Raw genomic sequence first — 21349 nt, 5'->3', positions numbered from 1 at the left:
GATGTATTAAATCGGGCCCCGGAAGTGACATATAAACAAAGCGTCCCAAGGAGAGCACGAGCCGCGGAGCTGCCAGGACTTGAGCCAGCACCCCGACTAGGAGCTCCGCCCACTTTCCCTACCCTACAGCAAGGCGGGAGAAGGTTTCTAGGAACTGACTCGCGACCTAAATGCTGATCTTGGGAAAACAGAACAAATCCAAGCCAGGGCTGCAACTACAGTGAGCAACTAGGAGTCCAATTTGGTAACGCAAGCCGTCGTACTGCGGATCCCCGGGCGCGGCCTGGTGACGTCTAACTCAGGGGCGGGGCCGAGGGGGTGTGGCACCGGAAGCTGAGTTTCCGGCCTCCGACCGCTGGGAGGCGCCGCGTTCCGCCAGTGGAGCTTGTCTTGTAAATCTGGGAGGTGTTTGGCGATGCTTGGCGCCGGCGCAGTGCCGATTCCTGCCAGTTCCCCACGTGTCTATTAGAGGAAGGGGTAGTGGAGGCCATGCCCAAGATCAAGTCGTCCCGTAAGGCCGGAGGGAAGGCAAAGCATGCCCCCCTGGCGGACCAGATCCTGGCAGGGGAATCCGTACAGCCCGGAGGCCGGGAGAAACGGAGGGACCGTGGCCGCGAGACGGAGGAAGAAGAAGAGTACGTGGGGCACCGACTGACTCGGCGGATCCTGCAGCAGGCGCGAGAGCAGCAGGAGGAGCTAGAAGCTGAACATGGCTCGGGTGACAGGACGGCGCCGAGAAAGCTCACCACGCGGCTGGGTTAGTGAGGGGGTCGAGCCCGGCCTCGGCTGGAAGACGGGGATGGGGATGGGGAGGGGCCGAGAAACTTAAGGCGGAGCTTCAGGAAAACTCTAATGGGTTAGATACTTTAAAAGCATTCTCTCGCTAATCTTCAATCTCTCCCCGTGTACTAGCCGCTTCCGTACTGCTTACAAACAGGCACGCGTCTCTCCCATCCTCAAAAAACCCTGACTTGATCCGTCCATATGCCCCCCAACCCGCCCCCGCCCCGCTATCCAACCATATGTGTCCCCCTCTCCTCGATCGAATTTGAGTGCTGTTTACAGTAGGTGCTAACTTTAAATTAACCTTTCCTCATTCTCAGTTCTTTGCAATCGGCTTCTAATCTCATCCCTTTACAGGCACTGCTCTCTCCAAGTTACCAGTGATCTCTTAATCTACAAATCTCTGCAGTTTTTGACACTGAGTCGACCTCCCTCTTCTTCTTAACGCTCTATTTTCTATGGGTTTTTGTGACACTACTGTCTTGATCATGTCCTGGTTCAGGGGTGGGGAACCTGCGGCCTCGAGGCTACATGTGGCCTTCTAAGTCCTAACATATCCTTTTATTAAGGGGAATTTGTTCTGTCAAGTTTGGGTTCAGTCAAAGGGCCACACTGGAGGACCTAGAGGGCCACATCAAGAACGAAGGTTCCCCACCTGGTCCTGGTGCTTCTCTGCCTGTCTCACCGCTCTTTTTCGGTCTCCTCTGCTGGACCTTCATCCAGATGAAGCCCTCTAACTGTGAGTGTGCCCTGAAACTCTGAACTGTGGTTTCTTATTCCTCTGTATGATTTCATTTGGTGGTCTCATCAGCTTTTGTTGATTCAATTATAGCCTCTGTGCAGGTGATTCTTAGGTTTTTTTTTTAATCCAACCCTAATCTCCAGTCTGACATCTCCATTAGCATATCACACTGACTCCTCAAAGTCCTTATATCCAAACCTAAACTTGTTATCTTTCCTCTAAAACCGTAACTGTGCTATTACTGTCAGGAGCCTAGACAACCTAAGAGTCATCCTCTACTTTCATTCATTCTCATCCCACTATTTCTAGTCAGTTGGCAAGGCTTGTGGATTCTGTCTTTGTAGAAACTTCTACATGTTCCCTTTTCCCTTCTGACACTATCACCCTCCTAGTACAGACCCTTATCACTTCATCCTTGATTATTGTGTAACCAAGTCACTCCCCAGGTCAGTCCTTCCTCCACTGAAATGTCAAACTGTTCTTTCTAAAGTTCAGGTATCATCGTGTAATTGTGCATTTAGTAAACTTTGGCGGCTCTCTTTTATCTCCAAGGTCAAATATAAATCCTATTCAGCTTTTAAAGCCTTTCATAACCTGGCCCCTTCCTACCTTTGCAGTCTTTTAATATCTTATTGTCTTCCACATTATTCTACCATCCAAGGATTCTGTTCTTGCTGTTCCTTGACCAAGACACTCCATATGTCAACTTGTCTTTTCATTGGCTCTCCCCCATGCCTATAATTTTCTCCCTCACCTCTGCCTCCTGGCTTTCCCACCTTCCTTCAGGTTTTAACTACAAATCCCACCTTCTGCAAGAAGCTTTTCCCAGTTCCCCTTAATGCCTTCCTGTTGTCTCTCCCATTAGATTGAATTCCTTGGAAGCACCTTGCCTTTGTATATACCTAGTACTTAGCACAGTGTCTGACACATAGATGGCACTTAATTAATGTTTGTTAACTGATGGCTCAGGCATGGTGGTAAGGAGGACATGAAAGGGAGAGGGGACCCCAACAGTGATATTCATTCACTTCCCTTTCTATCTCAGTAGACTTCTCAGAATTCTGCACCTAGATAGGATCTTAGAGGTCATCTGATAAGTGAAAATTGTCAAACATAGCATTTTTCATTTGTTTACATCTATTATTTAGTTATCCTTTTCTCACTTTTCATCCCTGACCTCTCTGCTGCATTTACTACTACTGACCACCCTCTCCTCCTGGATATTCTTTCTTCTTTAGGTTTTCAGACAGTTTGCTCTCTTGGCTCTCCTCCTTCATGTGTGACCACTCCTTCTCAGACTCCTTTGCTGGTTCATAATACATAATCACACTACCTAACTGTAGTTATACCCCAGTAGTATGCTGGCAAATGTTTAACAATCTGCTCTTTCACATGCTTTTAAGCTTAATCTCCATAATTAACATATTCTCCATATCTTAATTCTATCTTAAGTTACAAAAAAGTAAACCAAGCTTTCATTTGTAGCATTTACCAGTTTCCAAGGTGGAAATCCTCACATTGAAAATCTAACAGTCCCAAGAGTTAGTTGGAGCTGGCTCCAGCACCTCCCTGGTGAACCCCAAGACTATGTCCTGGCTAAGATCAAATTTTGTGATCAAAATTACCTGTGCCTGTTCACTTAAACATTAGATGAAATAAAGTGAAAATATCTCTTTATAGCAGATAAAGCATTTTTTGTGCATTTACTATGTGCCGGGTACACAAATGACTCCCAGATCTCTTTTTCTAACCCTAGTCTATATCCTGAACTTCAGCCTCACATCTCTAACTGCCTATTAGGCATCTCAAACTCAGTATGTTAGATACAGAGTTCATTATCTTTGTCCTAAAACCAAGTCCTCTTCTTAACCTCTCCATCTCTGTCTTCCATTTATCTAGTTTCACATCCTTGACATCCTAACTTCCTTCACTTGCATATCCATTAAGTACCTAAATCTTGTCATTTCTACATCCACATCTTTCATATCCCTCCACTTCTGTCTATGTAGGTAGCCACTATCCTAGTTCAGGCCTTCATCACCTTTCACCTAATAACCTCTTAATTGGTTTCCCTGTCTAAAAGACTGCCTACTCCTGCCCACCCCCCATACAGGTGCCAAAATGATTTTCCTAAAGTACAAGCTTTAGGTAACTCCCATACTCAATAAACTCAGCTGGCTCCCTGTTGCATATAGGATTACATATAAACTCCTCTGGCAGAAAAAAGCTTTTAATCTACTTTGTGGGACATCCAGGAATTGCCGTTCTTGCTTTTCCTCGAATTCTTTTTCCAATCTCCATATACCTTTGGGCTTGGAATCACTTCCTCCTTAGTTCCACCTCTCTTTTCTTCAAAATTCAGCACAAGTACCACCCTCTCCACGAAGCCTTTCCTGATCTCCCTGTCTCCTAGTGCCCTTCCCTAGGGAAAAAAAAATATTGTGCTTATTTCCCACATACTTATATATGCCCATGTTGACCCTTTTGATAGTATGTTAGCCCCTTGAGGGCGGTGATCGTTTGATTTTTGTGTTTGTTTCCCCAGTGCCTAGCACAGTGGCCCCTACTAGGTACTTAATAAATGTTTCCTGATTAGTTACCTTAGTGGGACCTCACAAATAACTTTAAAAGAGGTACTACCAATATTATTAGGTTAGGATAATGAAGCTAAACAAGGCTGAGTCATTTGCTTGTGATGGCATAGCTAGTTCAGTGTCAGATTCACCCCAAGTCTTCTGATGCTCTGTCCTAAAACCTGCAGTCTAACCCTGCCATTTGACAGATGAAGCAAAGTGAGTATTCTAACATTGTACATTGAAAGAGCCCTGGCTTCAAAATTAAGGAACCCAAGATTCAAAGCCTACCTGTCTCACCAGCCTTTGTGACCATAGGTGAGTCGTTGAACCTTATTGGTCCTCGGTTTCTATATCTGTAAAATGAGATGGTTGAAATAGATATACTCTAAGGTTCCTTCTAGCTCTGAATCTTTGATACAGAGTCCAGTGCTCTTTCTAGTATACCATAATTCACTGTCACCCATATTTACCATTAGGTGAAATGCTGCCTTACGTCTTGGAATTCCTGTAGCGTTTACTGTCTTTGCCCAGGTTTTGAATTTATCTACCACCTATTCTCATTTTTTTAATGTATCTCAACCTTGTCTCCCCAATTAGACTTCTGCCTGGCAATTAGGACCTCACATGTACAACTTATTTCTCCACCACTACCCAACACATATTCTGTCTTACCAAATTGTTCTTTTTTTTTCTTTCATTTTTTAAATTAAAATTTTATATTCTCTCTTATAAAAAACCTAGTTAAGCAAAACAAATTCTCACATTGGCCATGTCTAAAAAAAATCTGTATTTCATTCCCCATCTTAAGTCTTACCACCTCTGTGTCAAGACATGTAATATCTCTTGATCAGTCCCCTGGAATCATGGCTGGTCACCTCACTGATCAGTTGTAAAGTTTTTTAAAAGTATTTCTCTTTACATTGTAGTTGTCTTTGTATAAATTGTTCTCCTGAGTCTGCTTATTTCACTCTGCTTCAGTTTATACATTTTTCCAAGTTTCCCTGAAACCATCCCTTTCCGCATGTCATATGGCACAACAATATTGCATTACATTCATGTTCAATCCATCTTCAGCCATTTCCCCAATTTGTAGGCACCCCTTAGTTTCCAGTTCTTTGCTACTTTTAAAAATATGGGCACTTAATCATGTCCTGGTATTGTTACTGTTTCATGTGTGTTTAGCTTGTTTATAAGTGCCACAAGGCAAGGGTTTGACTAAAACTTCGTCCATTTCCCCCACATCAGGTAGCACAGCGTGCAGCAAACAGAAAGCACTTAAATACTTCAGTATTGATTTAAGTTGTACCTTCTCTGATGACCTTTCACCATGTTCACTGCTCTCTTCCCACAGGCCCAGGAGCCCAAGTTGGTGAATCAGATGATGAGGATGAGGAGTGGCCAACCTTGGAGAAGGCAGCAGAAATGGTGGGATCTGGGTTTGACGAGGAGATAGTTGTCAATCCTGAAGATGAGCGGGCCATCGAGATGTTCATGAATGAGAACCCCCCAGTCAGGTAGGGTTGGATTGTAATAATGGAACAACTGGGTCCCAGAGGGAAATTCTAATGGCGAGTTGATTGCCAGGGCGTATTTTTCATCCCTACTACTAAATAGAAGTTTAGGGCTTTTGAAGGGGATCAGATCGCTGTTGGTTGGAGGAACACAGGTTAAGATGGACTACTAAAGACCAGAATGACTTCAGGGCACTGTGAAGAGCCTCTTCATCCTTCAGGGTGCAGACTTCCTGACAGAACTCTTTCAAACTATATGGTCCATTCTAACTGGGGATTATCTGAGACTTGAATATTCATGTTCCTTTCCTGCATTCACGTGGGCCAAGGCTATATGAACATAGAAAATTATAGGATTTCGTACTGTTTTCAAGGAAACCTGTGCCAGGTGAATTAATAGATACTCTGTTGTCTGCCTAGAAAGTGGGAATGCCTGACAAGCTACTTAGTCTGTCTAAGACCTATATGTAATCTGTATATACTATCTGATATAAAGGATATTAGCTTCACAGTCTCTGTATTTGCATTTGAATCCTGACTTTTGTTGCTTTTCAGCTGGTGACTCCAGACTCTCATGTTATTCCTCCATTCCTTTCTCATCTTCTGATTCTTTCCACATATACCTCCTAAAGGTGATAGGTTAAACAAAGTATTATTTGCTGTTTTAGAAATTATTAAATTTATACTCAGAATATATGTTTCAATATAAGGTTGAGGCTGGAGAGAGCAAAGAGAAGTGGTTGAAAGGAATTTTAGTTAGTCATCAAGCATGTATTTTAAGTACTTACTAGATAAACAGTGTACTAAGTGCTGGAGATATAAAGTAGGGTAAAAACATAATTCCTGTCCTTAAAGAACTCACACTCTAATGGGGAAGAGAACAGTAAAAATAATAGTGTGCAGTTATAAGATATATAGTATATAACTTATAAGATATGTAAATGGAAAGTAATCTTGTAGAGAAGGCACTAGCTTATAAGGGCCTCCTGCAAAAGATGGGATTTGAGCCGAGTCTCGAAGGATGTCAGGAGATAAACTGGAAGATAGAGAGCATTCTAGGAATGGGGGGAGAAGTGAAGGAAAAGGAGGAGTATCGGGTGGGAAGAACAGCAAGAGGGCCAGTATCCCTGGGTTGTAGAGTAGGTGGAAGGAGGCAAAATGTAAAAAAACTAGAAAAGTGCAAAGGGGCCAGATTGTGAATGACTTTAGATACCAGTGTTTTGGGTATGATCCATAAAGCTCATCAGATCCAACCAACTCAACTCATTTTACAGCTGAGAAATATAAGGCTCAAAGAAATGCAGTGACTTAAACAAAATCACATAACAAGTAGGTACCAGAGCTAAGATTTGAACTCCAGTCATCTGACTCCACGTTCAGGGTCTTTTCCACTGGATCACAGAGGTGGCACAAAGTAGAGGTTCTTTTGGGTGGAGGGAAGCTCAGAAGTAAACCAGGAAGAAAGGAGAGAAGGGCCAAAGGTTACCACAGTTGCTTTGTGGGAGTTATGTATTTCATTTCCTTCATGTGGTGGTAGTTGTGTTACTATAAAAGGTATCTCTGTATTTGTCCATTAACAAGTGTTTCTTAAATAACTATTGTGTGCTAGGTCCTGGGGGTACAAATACAAAAACAAGACAGTCCTGTCACCAGACAAAATACATTGTGCAGATAATGGCATATTTCCATTCTTTCCCCTTCTCTGCTTTATCATTCCTCTTTTCTATAATATGCGTTACCCTTTTGGCTGTTTCATTTTCTGTCCCTTTCAGGCACTTGTGTGCTTCATCAGTCCTCCTCTTCCAGGTGCTCTATCTTGTTCTTAGTTCTTTTCTTATCAGCAGGATAATACTGTAAGTTCTTTCCTTGTAGTTACAACGTGACAGCTGTTTCTTCATATGCTTTGCCAATTGCCACCCCCCCCAAGTCTTTAGTAGTTGTGCATTCAGTAATCCAGTACTCTTGTGTCTTCTCCATACCTTCCTCTTGGGCAAGCTCTTTCTCTCTAAACTCTGTATTGGTATGAATCAACAGTCCATTACATAACACATACCCTATTGCTTTTTTGTTCCAACTTTGTAACTTCTCTCACATATGCCCTTTCTCTCCTCTAACACCACCACCATCCTGATACATGCCCTCCATCACCTGACTTCTGGGCTATCACGGTATTCTGCTGGTGGCTCTGCCTGCTTACAGTCTCTCCTCACTCCAGTCTGTCTGCCACCTAGCTATCAAAGTGGTCTTCCTAAAATGCAGGTCTGACTTTGTCACACCCCTGCTCAATACACTTCCATGGCTCCCTGTCATTTCCAGGATCAAATATAAAATCCTCTGACATTCCCTGCCTCCCCTACCCCAACTTTTACAGTCTCTTGATGCCTAAAATTCACTCCCTACCCCTTTCAGCACTGCCTCTCCCCATTATCTACTCATCTCTGCCTCCTGGCTTCCCTGATTTCTTTTGAGTCCTAGCTAAAATCCCACTTTGTACAAGAAGCCTTTCCCAATTCCTCTTACTGCTAATTTATCTTGTATATTTCCTGTTTGTATGTAATTGTTTGCTTTTTGTCTCTCCCATTAGATTGTGAACTTTCTTAGGGCAGTTTCTTTTTATCCCCAGCACTCAGCATCTTGCCTGATACATAATAGGTTCTTAATACATGTTTCTTGACTGACCTTTTGTTCCACAGCCATTTAAGTATTTTTGTGGCATCTTCCTTCAACTCTTGCCTTCCTCTTTTACAGTCATGCTCATCTTTAAGCTATTTCCTCAGCCCCTTTGGGCATTCCCTGTGATTGCTCTGGCGTTCTGGCTCTCATCACTTAATCTGAATACTTCAGAACGTTACAGAAATAGCCCCAATATTTTGTGACATGTTGAGTTTCCTCACTTCTCTTTGCCAATTTTTGACCAAGGAGACAGAAGCTACTAAGATGGAGAGAAAGGGGAATAGATTTCAACAAGACATTTGAAAAAGTCTCTCATCTTGTGAATACTATGGAGTGATATGAACCAGATGGTAATACAGTTAACTGCTCAAAGGGTATTGATTCATTGATAAGTATCATACTTTCTGAAGGAGATTGTCCTCAGTGGCATGCCACCCACAAAGCTCTGTGCCCTTGCTTTCAACTTTTTTATTTACTGCTCAGGTAAACTTAGGCAAATTTGTAGCTGTTACAAAGCTAGGATAAACAGCTTGCATTTTGGATGATAGTATCAGGATTCAAAAAGATTTCAACGGGCTGACAAAAGTTAAAAGGGTTGTCACCTAACAAGAGGCATTGTGGTATATTAGGTAGGATATTAGTCTTGGATTCAGAAAAACCAAATTATAAATCCGTCGTAATAACTGTGTGACCCTGTTCAAGTCAATCTCTCTTCTACCTCGCAGTTTACTCTTCAGTAAAATGGGGCTAATAATACCCATTGAACCTACCACACAGATTTTTAAAGCATTTTGCAAACTTTAAAATGTTGTATAAATGCCAGTTATTAATTTAATAGAGATAAATTGAAAGGTCTATAAATACTTAGGCTCAGGAAAATCTACTGCACTGCAAAAGTATAGAATGGGAAAAAAAAATTTCCCTTGTTCATGTAAAATGGATTTTAATGTACTACAAACTGAAATGAGTCAACAGTGTGATGAAGAGGTCGGAAAAGCCTAGCCAGAATGAGGGAGATGAAAGAACTTGGTCATGCCCCACGTACAACAGTGTGTCTGATCTTAGGGGCTCACATTTTAAGGTGCGCATTGATAAACGACCCCCAAGCCCAGAAGAGAGTGATTCATGATAGCGTATGGACTCAAGACTGTATGATCTGAGCTATAGTTGAAGGAGTTGGGAATGTTTAACCCTGAGAAAGGAAGATATAAGTGATGTTTAGCCTGGAAAAGATTGGGGTGGGGAAGGCACATGAAGAAAAGGACACGGTTGCCATCTTCACTTATTTGAAGGACTGTCACAAGAAAGAGAAATCCTGTTTGACCCAGAGGCAGAACCAGGAACTATGGGCATAAGTTGCAGAGAGGCAAATCAAGGCCTGATGATGTCAGGAAAGAACTTCCTAAGAACTTAAGCCATCCCAAAGGGGAAGGGGCTGCCTCATGGTAGAGGAGAGGGTTAGAGGGGGTAAGGAGAAGGGGTTTGCCCTCACTGGAGGTCTGTAAATATACATGACCACTTGTTGGGTATGTTTTAGTCCCTTTTTGGGTGTGGTTGGACTAGGTGGATGTTGAGGTTCCTTTCAGCTCTAAAATTTTGTAATATAATTACTGCCTTCTAACCTCTGTAGGACTGTCATTTTGAAAGGAATTAAGATAATTCTGTACAGTTTCAGGACCAATGGAGGGACATTATAAAGAGGCAAGTTCAGGTTCAGCATGTGGAAAACTGTTCTAAGCATTAGAAGAGCTGTCCAAGAATGGAACAGGTTGCCTTGTTAGAGTAGTGGGTTTCCCATCACAGGAAGTATTCAAGCAAGAGACTAGATTGCTACCTCTTGGGAATGTTGTGGAGAGGTTTTCTACGCTCATTGGGAGGTTAGATCTGGAATATCTCTAAGATCTCTTCCCATTTGAAGATTCTTTGATTCTAAGTTACCCTTGAGAAGAGGAAAGACAGAAAAACTATCAAAAACAGTCATAAGAATTCAAAAACCAAGGCCACCTGGACTTCTTTAGTGTAGAAGCAAGCAGCCTTAAAATCACTGGGGGCCTCATTGAATTACTGCACAGTACAATGATTGATTTCCATAATTATGGCCCTGATCTTCAAGAAAATGTTCCATTCCATTCAGGCTCTTTAAGGTTGCTAAGAAGTATGTATTTTAGAAAGATTTCCACCCAAAATGAATAAACAAGGTTGAGTGCTTGAAGTTGTTAGCTTTCGCTGTTTCAAATCTTCAAGTATCGGTGAGAGTGCTCCAGCCATCAATCCAGTTAACATCGCCTCTAAACACCCTCTCAGGATCCCAGATAAAGAGCTGGAAGAGACTCACAGAGACTATCTTCTCCAGCCCCTTTGTTACAGATGAGGAAACTGAGGGCCATAGAGGGTTAGACAGGTAGCAAGTGCCCAGGCTGGAATTCACCTGAGCTCTCTGACTCTAAATTCATCACTGTTTCCATTCTTCACATAGCAGTCTTTGTGAGTTGCTGTGACAACTGATGCACTGGTGCACTGATAGATAGGAAGGAAACAGGTACCCAGGAAAGAAATCTTTGCAATAGGTTTTTCCAATAAAGGACCTAAATCCAAGGTACATTAGGAACTGCTTGAAATTTATAAGACTAAGAGCTATTCCCTTCTAGATAAATAGTTAAAAGATAGGAACAGGCAGTTTTCGAAGGAGTTGTTGTAGCTAAAGAAGTCCTCTCCTGATGACTAAGCCTCTGGTGATCAGCCTCTCCCAGTCCTCTGAGGCTGCTCCTCTATTGACAGACCTACAGTCTGCTGCTGGGCCTGTACCCAAAGTGTTTCTGGCTTGGTAGAATTTTGAAAGTTTGTTTCATCTCAGAAAGCCAGTCATGCCTCAGTGAGGCATTTGAGTAGGGTTTCAGTGGTAAAAGCTTCAGTTCAACTGTAAAGTTCACTTAGGTGACCCATCCCATTCTCTGACAAAACTAGTCAGATGAGTCTTGACTATATATGAATATGGGGTGGTGGGTGGACAGGCCTGGAACAGGGGCAGGCAGTTGCCTTTTCTTTTTTAATTTCTTTTTAGAATTTTTTTTTAATTTGAATTATAAATTTTCTCCTTCCATCTCTCCCCTCCCCTACCCACTGAGAAGGCAAGTAATATGATGTGAAATCATGCAAAATATATTTTATATTAGCCATATTGGGGGAAAAAAACAGGAAAAATAAAGTGAGAAAACTATACATCGCTTTGCAACCAAACTCCCATCAGTTCTTTCTTAAGATGTGGATAGCATGTTTCATCACAAGTCCTTTGGAATTGGATTGGATCATTATATTGACAGAGTAGCTAAGTCTTTCATAGTTGATCAACATTACCATTACTCTTGCTGTTACTGTGTACCGTGATCTCCTGGTTCTGCTTGCTTCGCTTTTCATCAGTTTTTGTAGGTCTTTCCATGCTTTTCTGAAATCATCCCCCTCATCGTTTCTTATTCCACAGTGTTCCATCACAATCATAACCACAACTTGTTCAGCCATTCCTCAGTGGGCCATCTCTTTCATTTCCAATTCTTTGCCACCAGAAAGAAGAGTTGCTATAAGTATTTTTGTACATACAGGTCCTTTTTCCTTGATTTCTTTGGGATGCTGAGGGAATTGTGCTATGCCAAATTGTTCTCCAGGATAATCGGACTAGTTCACCAACAATTTGTTAGTGTGCCTATTTTCCCTCATTCCTTTCTAGCATTTGTCATTTCTGATAGGTGTGAGATGACACCTCAAAGTTTTTTAAATTTGCATTTCCCTATTCAATAATGATTTGCAGCATTTTTCCATAGGACTCTAGATAGCTTTGAATTCTTCTGAAAACTGTCTCTTCACAATTGGAAAATGATTCTTGTGTTTATAAATTTGACTCAGTTACCTATATATTTGAGGAAAAGGAATATCAGAGAGACTTGCTGTAAAAATTTTTCGATGATACTTCATTATCTATGGGACCTTTTGATCAAAATGCAGTTTCTCTGATTATCTCTTTTAATTAAATCTATTTTTGCTTTTGCTTTGTCTTATGATTGCTACCCCTGCCTTTTTTTACTTCAGCTAAAGGATAATAGGTTCTGTTCCATTCCTTATTTTAACTCTGTGTATCTTTCTGTTTCAAGTGTGTCTCTTGTAAAAAAAAAAAGCTACTATGGATTCTGGCTTCTAATCCATTCTGCTTCCATTATTTATGGGTGAGCTCATCCCATTCATATTCACAGTTAGGATTACTAACTGTGTATTTCCCTCCATCCTGTTTGCTTCTGTTTTTTCTGTCCCTCTCTGTTTTTATCCTGTCCTTGCTCAAAAGTCTGTTTTGCTTTTGACCATTGTTTCCCTTAATCTGTATTCCCTTTTATCATTCCGTAGCCCCCCACCCTTTTCTTTTCTCCCCTTCTCTCCTATTTCCCTGTTGGGTAAGAGATTTCTGTACCTAGCTGAGTGTGTTCGTTTGTCTGTGTCTCCGTATGTGTATTCTTCCCCCTTTGAACTGATTCTGATGAGTGAGGTTCAAGCATTGCTCACATTTTTCCCTCTACTGTGAAAGCTCTTCCTTGCATGCCTCTTTTATTTGAGATAATTTTCCCCATTCTACCTCTCCCATTCTCCTTCCAGGCATCCCTCTTTCTCACCCCTTCATTTTTTTTTTAGCTCATTCCCACATAATTGACTCAGACCCATGCCCTCTGCCTATGTAGACTGCTTCTAACTGCCATAATAATGGTAAAATTCTTAGGAATTACATGTATTATCTTCCCATGTAGGAATGTAAACTGCTTAACTTCATTGAGCCTCTAAGGAGTTTTCTTTCATGTTTACCTTTTTACGCTTCTCTCTTGTCTTCTGTTTGAATGTCAAATTTCCTGTTCAGCTCTGGTCTTTTCATCAGGAATGTGGCACTTAGCTTCTTATCTGCTACCCCAGGTATTTCATCATCAAAGTGAAAGTTGGGGAATGTGGAATCAGGTGATCTGTGTGAAAGTTAATCCCATCTAGCCTGTTAACCACATCTGCACCTCTTTTTTCTGTCCTCAGGCGTACACTGGCAGACATCATCATGGAGAAATTGACAGAAAAGCAGACAGAGGTGGAAACTGTTATGTCTGAGGTGTCGGGCTGCCCTATGCCCCAGCTGGATCCCCGGGTTCTTGAAGTCTACAAGGGTGTCAGAGAGGTAAGAGCTGTGGCATTGAGGGGAGGAGCGGTGATGGAAGATCTTTAATTCTTGGATCTAGCATGTAGTAGGTGCTTAAATCATGTTTGTTGCTGAAAAAAAAAATAAAGTTTTCTTCACTTATTCAACAAAAATTAATCAATCGGTAATCAATAAAAATTTAGTAAGTACCTACTATGTGCCGGGTATGTGCTAAGGATACAAAAAGAGCCAAAAGACAATCTCTGCCCTCAAGGAGCTTATAGTCTAATGGAGGAGACAGCTGGCAAACTGTATACAGGATAAATAGGAAGTAATGAACAAAGGGAAGTCACTGGAGTTAAGAGAAGTTGGAGGCTCCCTGAAGAGGGTGAGATTTTAGTTGGGACTAAAGGTAGCCAGGGAGGTTGGTGGTTGAGAGTAGAGGAGGGAGATCATTCCAGACATGGGGGACAGCCAGCAAAAATGTCCAGGGCTGAGAAATGGAGCGTGTCCAGCACAGAACAACTAGGAGGCCAGTGCCACTGGATCAAAGAATATGTGTTGGGGAGTAAGGTACAAGAAGACTGGAAAGGTAGGAGGGGACTAGGTTATGAAGGGCTCTATCAAGCACCTACTGTGGGCTAGGCACCATGCTGGATACTAGGGATTCAAAGACAAAAGTGAAACAGTTCCTGCCTTCAAGGAACTAAAAATCTCTGCAGACCATGGAACACGCTGTGATGTAGGGGTGGAGTTAGCAACTGGGAAATTAAGGTCAGCCTTACATAAGAGGTGGCATTTGGGCTGAGGAGTAGAAGTGAGAAGAGAGGGAATTCTAGGCACATAGATGTGAGATGGGATGGCATGGATGACTGCACACTTAAGTGAGAAAAGGAACGTGATGTATAATAGAAACTCTTGGAAAAGGGTCTGGAGCCAGTGTGTGAGGAGTTTTAAGAGCCAAACAAAAGAGTTCATACTTTAGCCTACAAGCAGTAGGGGAGCTAGCCCCCCAGGAGCTTCTTGGGTGATATGGTCAGACCTATGTCTTAAAAATATCAATCGTTCTCATTGATAATTCATGATTTTCCTCTCTGGCTTCCCCTTCACCCCAGGTGTTATCCAAGTACCGGAGTGGCAAACTTCCCAAAGCCTTTAAAATTATTCCGGCTCTCTCCAATTGGGAGCAGATCCTCTATATCACAGAGCCAGAGAGCTGGACTGCAGCTGCCATGTTCCAGGCCACCAGGTAAAGGAGACCCAGAACAGGAGGTAGGGTCAGTATAGAGGGGAGGCCCTGTCTCCTTTTGCCATGCTGACCCTGGCTTGCCCTAACTCCTCTCATTCTATGTAGCCTCTTAATCACCTGGTTTGTCACCTTCAAGCCCCTCTGTTATATTTCAGTTCAACTCAAGTTATTTAATTACCTACTGTGTGTTTCACACTGGTACTAGGCATTTGGGATACACAGATAGAAACGGGAAGGGAATAAGCATTTATAAAGCACCTACTATGTGCCAGGCACTGTGCTAAGCAGTTTCTCACAACTCTGCAAGATAGTTGCTGTTGTTATCCTCATTTTACAGTTGAGGAAACTAAGGCAAATGGAAATTAAGTGTCTTGTCAGGGTCATGTAGTAAGTATGTGAGGCTGGATTTGAACTCAGGTTTTCCTGACTCTAGGCCCAGCACCCTAACCGCTGCACCAGCTGCCTAATACCCAAGATGACACACAATCTGTGTCTTCAACGAGCATTTAATCAGGGGTTGTGGGGAGGTCCGGACAGAATGTTCTATGAATGGAAGAAGAGGGAGAAGTTCCTTTCAGCCAGAAGAGTCAGGAGGATGTGGCAGTGCCTGAGCTGGCCCTTGAAGAGAATCACAGCAGGAAGAAGGAAGCAGAAAGGGTGGGTGATGAGGGGATCAGCTGGCAGTCTGCCCACAGGCACTGATGTGGGCTGAGTGTTGGACAAGATCAGAGAACATCTAGTGGGTGCTCTAGCTTACCTCAACTCTACAGTGAATGGAGAAGACCTGATTGAAATAGTGCTAGAAAAGTAGTTGGGAACCAAATTGTGGAGCACTAAAAAGCCAAGGATTTTGCATTTTTATCCTGTAGCCCACAGGGAGTCCTAAAAGAGGACTGGTCATATGGTCATGTCTGTGTCTTCAGGGGGTTATTTTGGCGGATAGGTGACATTTGGACTGCAGAAGGGAGAGACTGGGAACCTGGTATCTACTTAGGCTTACTGGTTGCCTAAGGTGGTTATGTGCATTCCTAGATCTCTCCACCGCTTTGGTGGCAACACCCTAGGATCTAGGTCAGGGGTGCTGGCCTTTCATCTGTTCTTCAGGATGCTGGGGTGTCAGGAAGAACAACTCGGCGTTTGTGACATTGTTACCTTCTTTTGCCAGTTTTCGACCAGGATGGTAAAAAGGAGGTGACTTGGCTTGGCACATGTGCTAGAGAGATTTATGTCCCTTGAAAGCTCCACGTAACCTTTATGTCACTGTTCTCATCCTTTTCCCTCCATTCTGCCTGAATCTGCCCTGGAATTGTTGGTGGACTGGGTGTGGAAGAGAAGTTCTCTGGGAGGCAGAAGCGGGTGGTGATAGGGTCACTGACTTATTTGGGAAAGGACTGCAGAAGCCATCCGTCCAGTCAGACGTCTTCATTTGACAGATGAGGAACAGAGGCCCAGTGAGGTGACGTGACTAGGGCCATACAGTAAGTGGCAGAGCAAGGATCAAACAAAGGTCCCCGATCCCCGATCCCACCTCCACGGCTCTTTCTGTTATATTCATGGCAATCCTGGTATGGAGTACCTGGGACTTCTCCTGCAGAACTGGTAAACTCTTTTCATTTCAAGTCAGTGCTTTGTCCATAGAACCCAGAGTGGTGTGTAAAGGACCAGGCGCTAACTACTACAACAAGGTTAATATGAGTACTTCACATTCATCTAGCACTTAGCAGTTTACAAAGTGCTTGCTTTAAAATCTCATCCGTGAGTTTTCAAAGGAATCAAAGCTATCTATAGTCATATGAAAAAATGCTCTGTTACTGTTGACTAGAGAAGTGCAGATTAAAACAACTCTGAGAAACCACCTCACACCTATCAGATTGACTAGTATGACAGAAAAGGAAAATGATGAATGTTGGAGGAAATGTGGCAAAACTGGAAAAGCTAATGCACTGTTGGTGGAGTTGTGAACAGCTCCAACCATTCTGGAGAGAAATTTGAAGCTGTGCTCCAAGGGCTATAAAATTGTGCATGCCTTTTGATATTCCCCCCCCCCCCCACCAAGGGAAAAGGACCTATTTGTATAAAAATATTTATAGCCGCTCTTTTGTGGTGGTAAAGAATTGGAAATTGAGGGAATGCCCATTAGATGGGGAATGGTTGAACAAGTTGTAGCATATGATTGTGATGGAATATTACTGGGCTATAAGAAATGACAAGGATGATTGGGGAAAACCTAGAAAGACATACATGAACTGAGGCAGAGTGATGCAGCAGAACCAGGAGAACATTGTATACAGTAACAGCAATGTTGTACAGTGATCAGCTGTGAAGGACTTAGCTATTCTCAGCAATACAGTAATCCAAGACAATCCCAAAGGATTCGTGATGAAAAATGCTGTCTGCTTTCCTTTCCCTCTTTCCTTCCGCTCTCTCTCTCCTCTTCCTTCCTTCCTTCCACAAAATGACTAATAGGGAAATCTGTTTTACATGATTGCACATGTGTAAACTATATCAGATTGCTTACAGTCTCAGGGAGGAATAGAGCTTGGAAATCAAAACTTAAAAAACAGAATGTTAAAAAACAGTGTTTACATGTAATTGGGGAGAAAATAAAATGTACCAAGAAAAAAATCTCATCTGTGACTAATCTGGAAACTTTTACATCCAGGATATTCTCATCCAATCTCAAGGAGAGGATGGCCCAGCGCTTCTACAACTTGGTGCTTCTCCCCCGTGTGCGGGATGACATTGCTGAATACAAGCGCCTTAACTTTCACCTCTACATGGCACTCAAGAAAGCATTGTTCAAGACTGGGGCATGGTTCAAAGGTAGGTCCTAGAGTGGGCCTTTCTGAGGTGGGTACCTTGGTTCCTGGAGTTGAGGGCAGAGTTCCCTTTAAACACTGGACTGACTGTTCTCACCTCTTTCTCATGTACTTTTCCCCCTGAAGCTCCCAGTCCTCACTAACAGTCCTTTCTCCAACCTCCCCAGGGATCCTGATACCCCTGTGTGAATCTGGTACCTGTACCCTTCGAGAGGCCATCATTGTGGGCAGCATCATCACCAAGTGCTCCATCCCCGTGCTGCACTCAAGGTACTGGGGGGGCTGTTGTCCAGCTCTCCTCACAGCTGCTCTGTCTGTTTGTGTCCATCAGCACTCCCTACATCCTGGACAGGTCAGGGGTAGGGTTAGCCAGGTTCCCCCCGAAGTTCAGGTAGGAAAACTGATGCAGGGCAAAGTATGGGGCTGGGTCAAAGGTGGCAGAGTCAGATCTCCCTTCTTTCAGCCTTTCCTATGACTTACTATTTAACCCACTGACTTAGCTTTATTAATTGTGTCATTGAGAGGTGGCAGCACCATTTAGTGAAAAGAACGGATTAGGAATCCAATCATCTCTATTTAAGTCCAGGCTTATTGGCTGGATGAACTGTGGGCATGTCAAAGATTCAAGCAGGAAGGGACCCCAGAAGTCATCTGCTCCACCTTCCTCCTGTCTACATTTCGGCCAGAAACGAAATGACTTGTTTAGGTAGTAACAGAGCTGGCACTTGAACCCAGGCCCTCGGACTCAGCTGGTCCTCCATTTTCTCATCTGCAGAATAAGAGGAAAATATTTGCTGTACCTCACAGTGCTGCTACAAGAATGAGAGTGAATGAATAGCTGGTGGTTCAGGGGATAGAGCACTGGGCGTAAAGTCAGGAAGACCTGAGTTCTAATCCAGCCTCAGACACTGTGTGACCCTGGACAAATCACTTAACTTCATTTGCCTTCATTTCTTCAGCTGTAAAATGGGGATGATAATAACAGCACAGGGTTGGTGTGAAGGTGTGAAAGGATATTAAGGGGTTAAACACAATTCCTGGCACATAATAGGCACTTTAAAAATGCTTCTTTCCCTTCCCTCGTTACTGTGCTCCACGTACTGTGCTAAGTGCTAAAAGGCACAAATGCAGAATTGAGGCAGGCCCTGCCCTAGAGGAGGTTCACTTTTTTTAAGTTAATTTGCTTACTTTTAATTTTCAACATTCATTTCCATAAGTTTTAAACTTTCTCCCCTTCCTCAAGATGTCATGCAATCCGATATATGCTCTACATATACATTTCTATTAAACATGTTTCACATTAGTCATGTTGTGTAGAAGAATTATAACTAACGGGAGTAACCATGAGAAAGAAAAGCATAAAACAAAAAAAAAAGAAAATAGTTCATGAGTCTTTTGGGAATGTTTTAGGTTGCATTGCTGAGAAGAGCTAAGTCTATCAAAGTCAGTCATCACACATTGTGGCTGGTTCTGCTCACTTCACTCAGCATCAGTTCATATAAATCTTTGCAGGTTTTTCTGAAGTCTGCCTGTTCATCATTTCTTATAGCACAATAGTATTCCATTACGTTCATATACCACAACTTGTTCGGCCATCTTGGCCACCACAAAAAGAGCTGCTATAAATATTTTTGTACATATGGGTCCATTTTCCCCTTGCACGATCTCTTTGGGATGCAGCCTTAGAAGTAATATAGCCCTTTAGGCATAGTTCCAAATTGCTCTCCAGCATGGTTGGATCAGTTCACAACTCCACCAACAATGCATTAGTGTCCCAATTTTCCCACATCCCCTCCAGCATTTATCATTTTCCTGTTTCGTCATGTTAGCCAATCTGACAGGAGAGGTGTGGTACCTCAGAGTTGTTTTGATTTGCATTTCTCTAAGCAATAGTGATTTAGAGCATTTTTTCATATGACTATATAGCTTGCTTTAATTTTTTCCTCTGAAAACTGCCTGTTCATATCCTTTGACCATTTATCAATTGGGAAATGACTTGTACTCTTATAAATTTGACTCAGTTCTCTATATATTTTAGAAATGAGGCCTTTATCAGAGACACTGGTTGTAAAAATGAGGAGGTTCACTTCAATGGAGGAGACTACACATGTAGGGAGTGGAGAGGCCCAGGAACTGTTCAGTGGTTGGCAATTCACAAAGGTGCTGAGGGAAACAACAGAACAGTCCATTAACACATCCTTTCTAGAAGTAATGGTGATTTGATGGCAGGTCTTAAAGAGGCAGGAAGCTGGTGTAAAATGGCCTGGTGAAGACGTACTGCAGGGTCAGAAAGTGCAGAGCGCAGCACCTTCACTTTGCCCGACCTGGCCTTTGGCTGATTTAGAGAATGAACAGTGGCAAAAGCAGCAGTAGGATTGGCAGGAAGGGGATAGGATACAGGGATTAAATGAGATGATGTACATAAAACGCAATGTAACCTGTAAAGTGCTATATTATGAGTCTTGGATTTGAAGTCAGAAGGCCCATGTGAAATCCCAGCTTATTACCTTGGGGAAATCACTTATCTTTTCTGAGCCTCAGTTTATTTATCTTTATTTTTATCTTTATTTATCTTTAAAATAGGTTATATAGATGATAATAGTTTTTAGCACTAGAAGGACCAACTGTGTCAATTGATGCTAAAACATTATAACTTTACTTGGAAACAAAAATATTTGTCCAACCATTCTTTTGAATTTTTTAAAAATTGACTGCATCAATTGATGCAGCTTGGTCCTTCAAGGTATTCTTAAATTCCAGTCATCTTAGTGTTAAAGTTCCCTTTCATCCATAAACCCTGTGATTTTAGAATCTGAGAATATGCCCCTAACTTCAGAGTGGAAGAGCAGAGATTATGAGTGGGAGGGGTCCTGAGAAGCCAGTCTCATCATTTTACAGATAAGGAAATTGAGGCCCAGAGACTTGCCCCGGGTAACACAGGCATTGAAGCCCAGGTCCTCTTGATTCTACTGTACCAGTCTGTTCCTGTTGTTCACTTAATTACCCAGTGTAAGGCATTTGTGCTACTTGCTTCTCCATCCCAACCCAATTTTGGTCTCTGGTTTGCTTAGCTTAAGCTCCAGTCTGACTACTCTACCTTGAGCTGTTTCCCAACTAAAAAAGCCTTTAAGGTATCAAGTGGCACAGAGGTATTCATCTGTTGTTCCTGCTTCTCCCCCCTCAGTGCAGCCATGCTGAAAATCGCTGAGATGGAATACAGTGGAGCCAACAGCATCTTCCTACGGCTGCTGCTGGACAAGAAGTACGCATTGCCCTTCCGGGTACTGGACGCCTTGGTCTTCCACTTCCTGGCCTTCCGGACTGAGCAGCGAAAGCTGCCTGTTCTTTGGCACCAGAGCCTGCTGACCCTGGCTCAACGCTATAAAGCCGATCTGACCACAGAACAGAAGGAAGCCCTGCTAGAGCTTCTTCGCCTGCAGCCCCACCCACAGCTCTCCCCCGAAATCCGGAGGGAGCTGCTCAGCGCGACTGCCCGAGATGTGGAAGGGCCCTCTGTGAATATGGACTGAGGTTCCTGAGGAAGACTGCTACCTTCCCATTTCGGTAGGGGTAGGGAGGGATGACACATGAACTGTTCTGATTTTTTTTCATGTCTCCTAGGACTGTGTGACTTGGGGGCACCTAAAGGACAAAACTCAAGTGCTACGATCTCCCTGGCTAGACTTGAATTATAGTGGCCTAAGTGCCTGACAGAACTTCCCCAGGTCCTGTTCTGGTCTAGAACCTGAGTTACACCCAGTTACACTCTGTGGCATGGTGGAAGAAGTTAGTGGCTGAGGCTGGTGGATTGTGAACACACACAAAAAAGGCTATATATTTA

At 42.9% G+C, this 21349-nt stretch overlaps 1 protein-coding gene across 2 annotated transcripts; it reads left to right on the top strand.

Moving 5' to 3' along the window:
* The first annotated feature begins 57 nt into the window (after window positions 1-57).
* BYSL (bystin like) lies at window positions 58-21349 on the top strand. Of its 2 annotated transcripts, XM_036766354.1 has the most exons (8): window positions 682-757; window positions 1353-1522; window positions 5453-5615; window positions 13341-13479; window positions 14556-14689; window positions 17352-17512; window positions 17676-17778; window positions 20693-21349. In XM_036766354.1, the coding sequence occupies exons 2-8, from the start codon at window positions 1507-1509 to the stop codon at window positions 21036-21038; spliced, it is 1062 nt and encodes a 353-aa protein (XP_036622249.1). In that variant the 5' UTR covers window positions 682-757; window positions 1353-1506; the 3' UTR covers window positions 21039-21349. The 2 variants fall into 2 exon arrangements, with proteins under 2 accessions (XP_036622248.1, XP_036622249.1); XM_036766353.1 differs by lacking the exon at window positions 1353-1522 and having other exon boundaries at window positions 58-757.

Source organism: Trichosurus vulpecula, chromosome 7, assembly GCF_011100635.1.
Source record: "Trichosurus vulpecula isolate mTriVul1 chromosome 7, mTriVul1.pri, whole genome shotgun sequence".
NCBI classification, from domain to species: Eukaryota; Metazoa; Chordata; class Mammalia; order Diprotodontia; family Phalangeridae; genus Trichosurus; species Trichosurus vulpecula.
Note: the sequence above shows the minus strand (reverse complement) of the source record. Positions and strands in the feature narration are given on the sequence as shown.

Bases quoted from the DNA above. Each gene is read 5' to 3' on its own strand.
- BYSL (XM_036766353.1), top strand. From the start codon at position 490: ATGCCCAAGATCAAGTCGTCCCGTAAGGCCGGAGGGAAGGCAAAGCAT. The intron at 5,616-13,340 runs GTAGGGTTGGAT...TTCTGTCCTCAG, and splicing joins AATGAGAACCCCCCAGTCAG to GCGTACACTGGCAGACATCA. The intron at 17,779-20,692 runs GTACTGGGGGGG...CTCCCCCCTCAG, and splicing joins ATCCCCGTGCTGCACTCAAG to TGCAGCCATGCTGAAAATCG.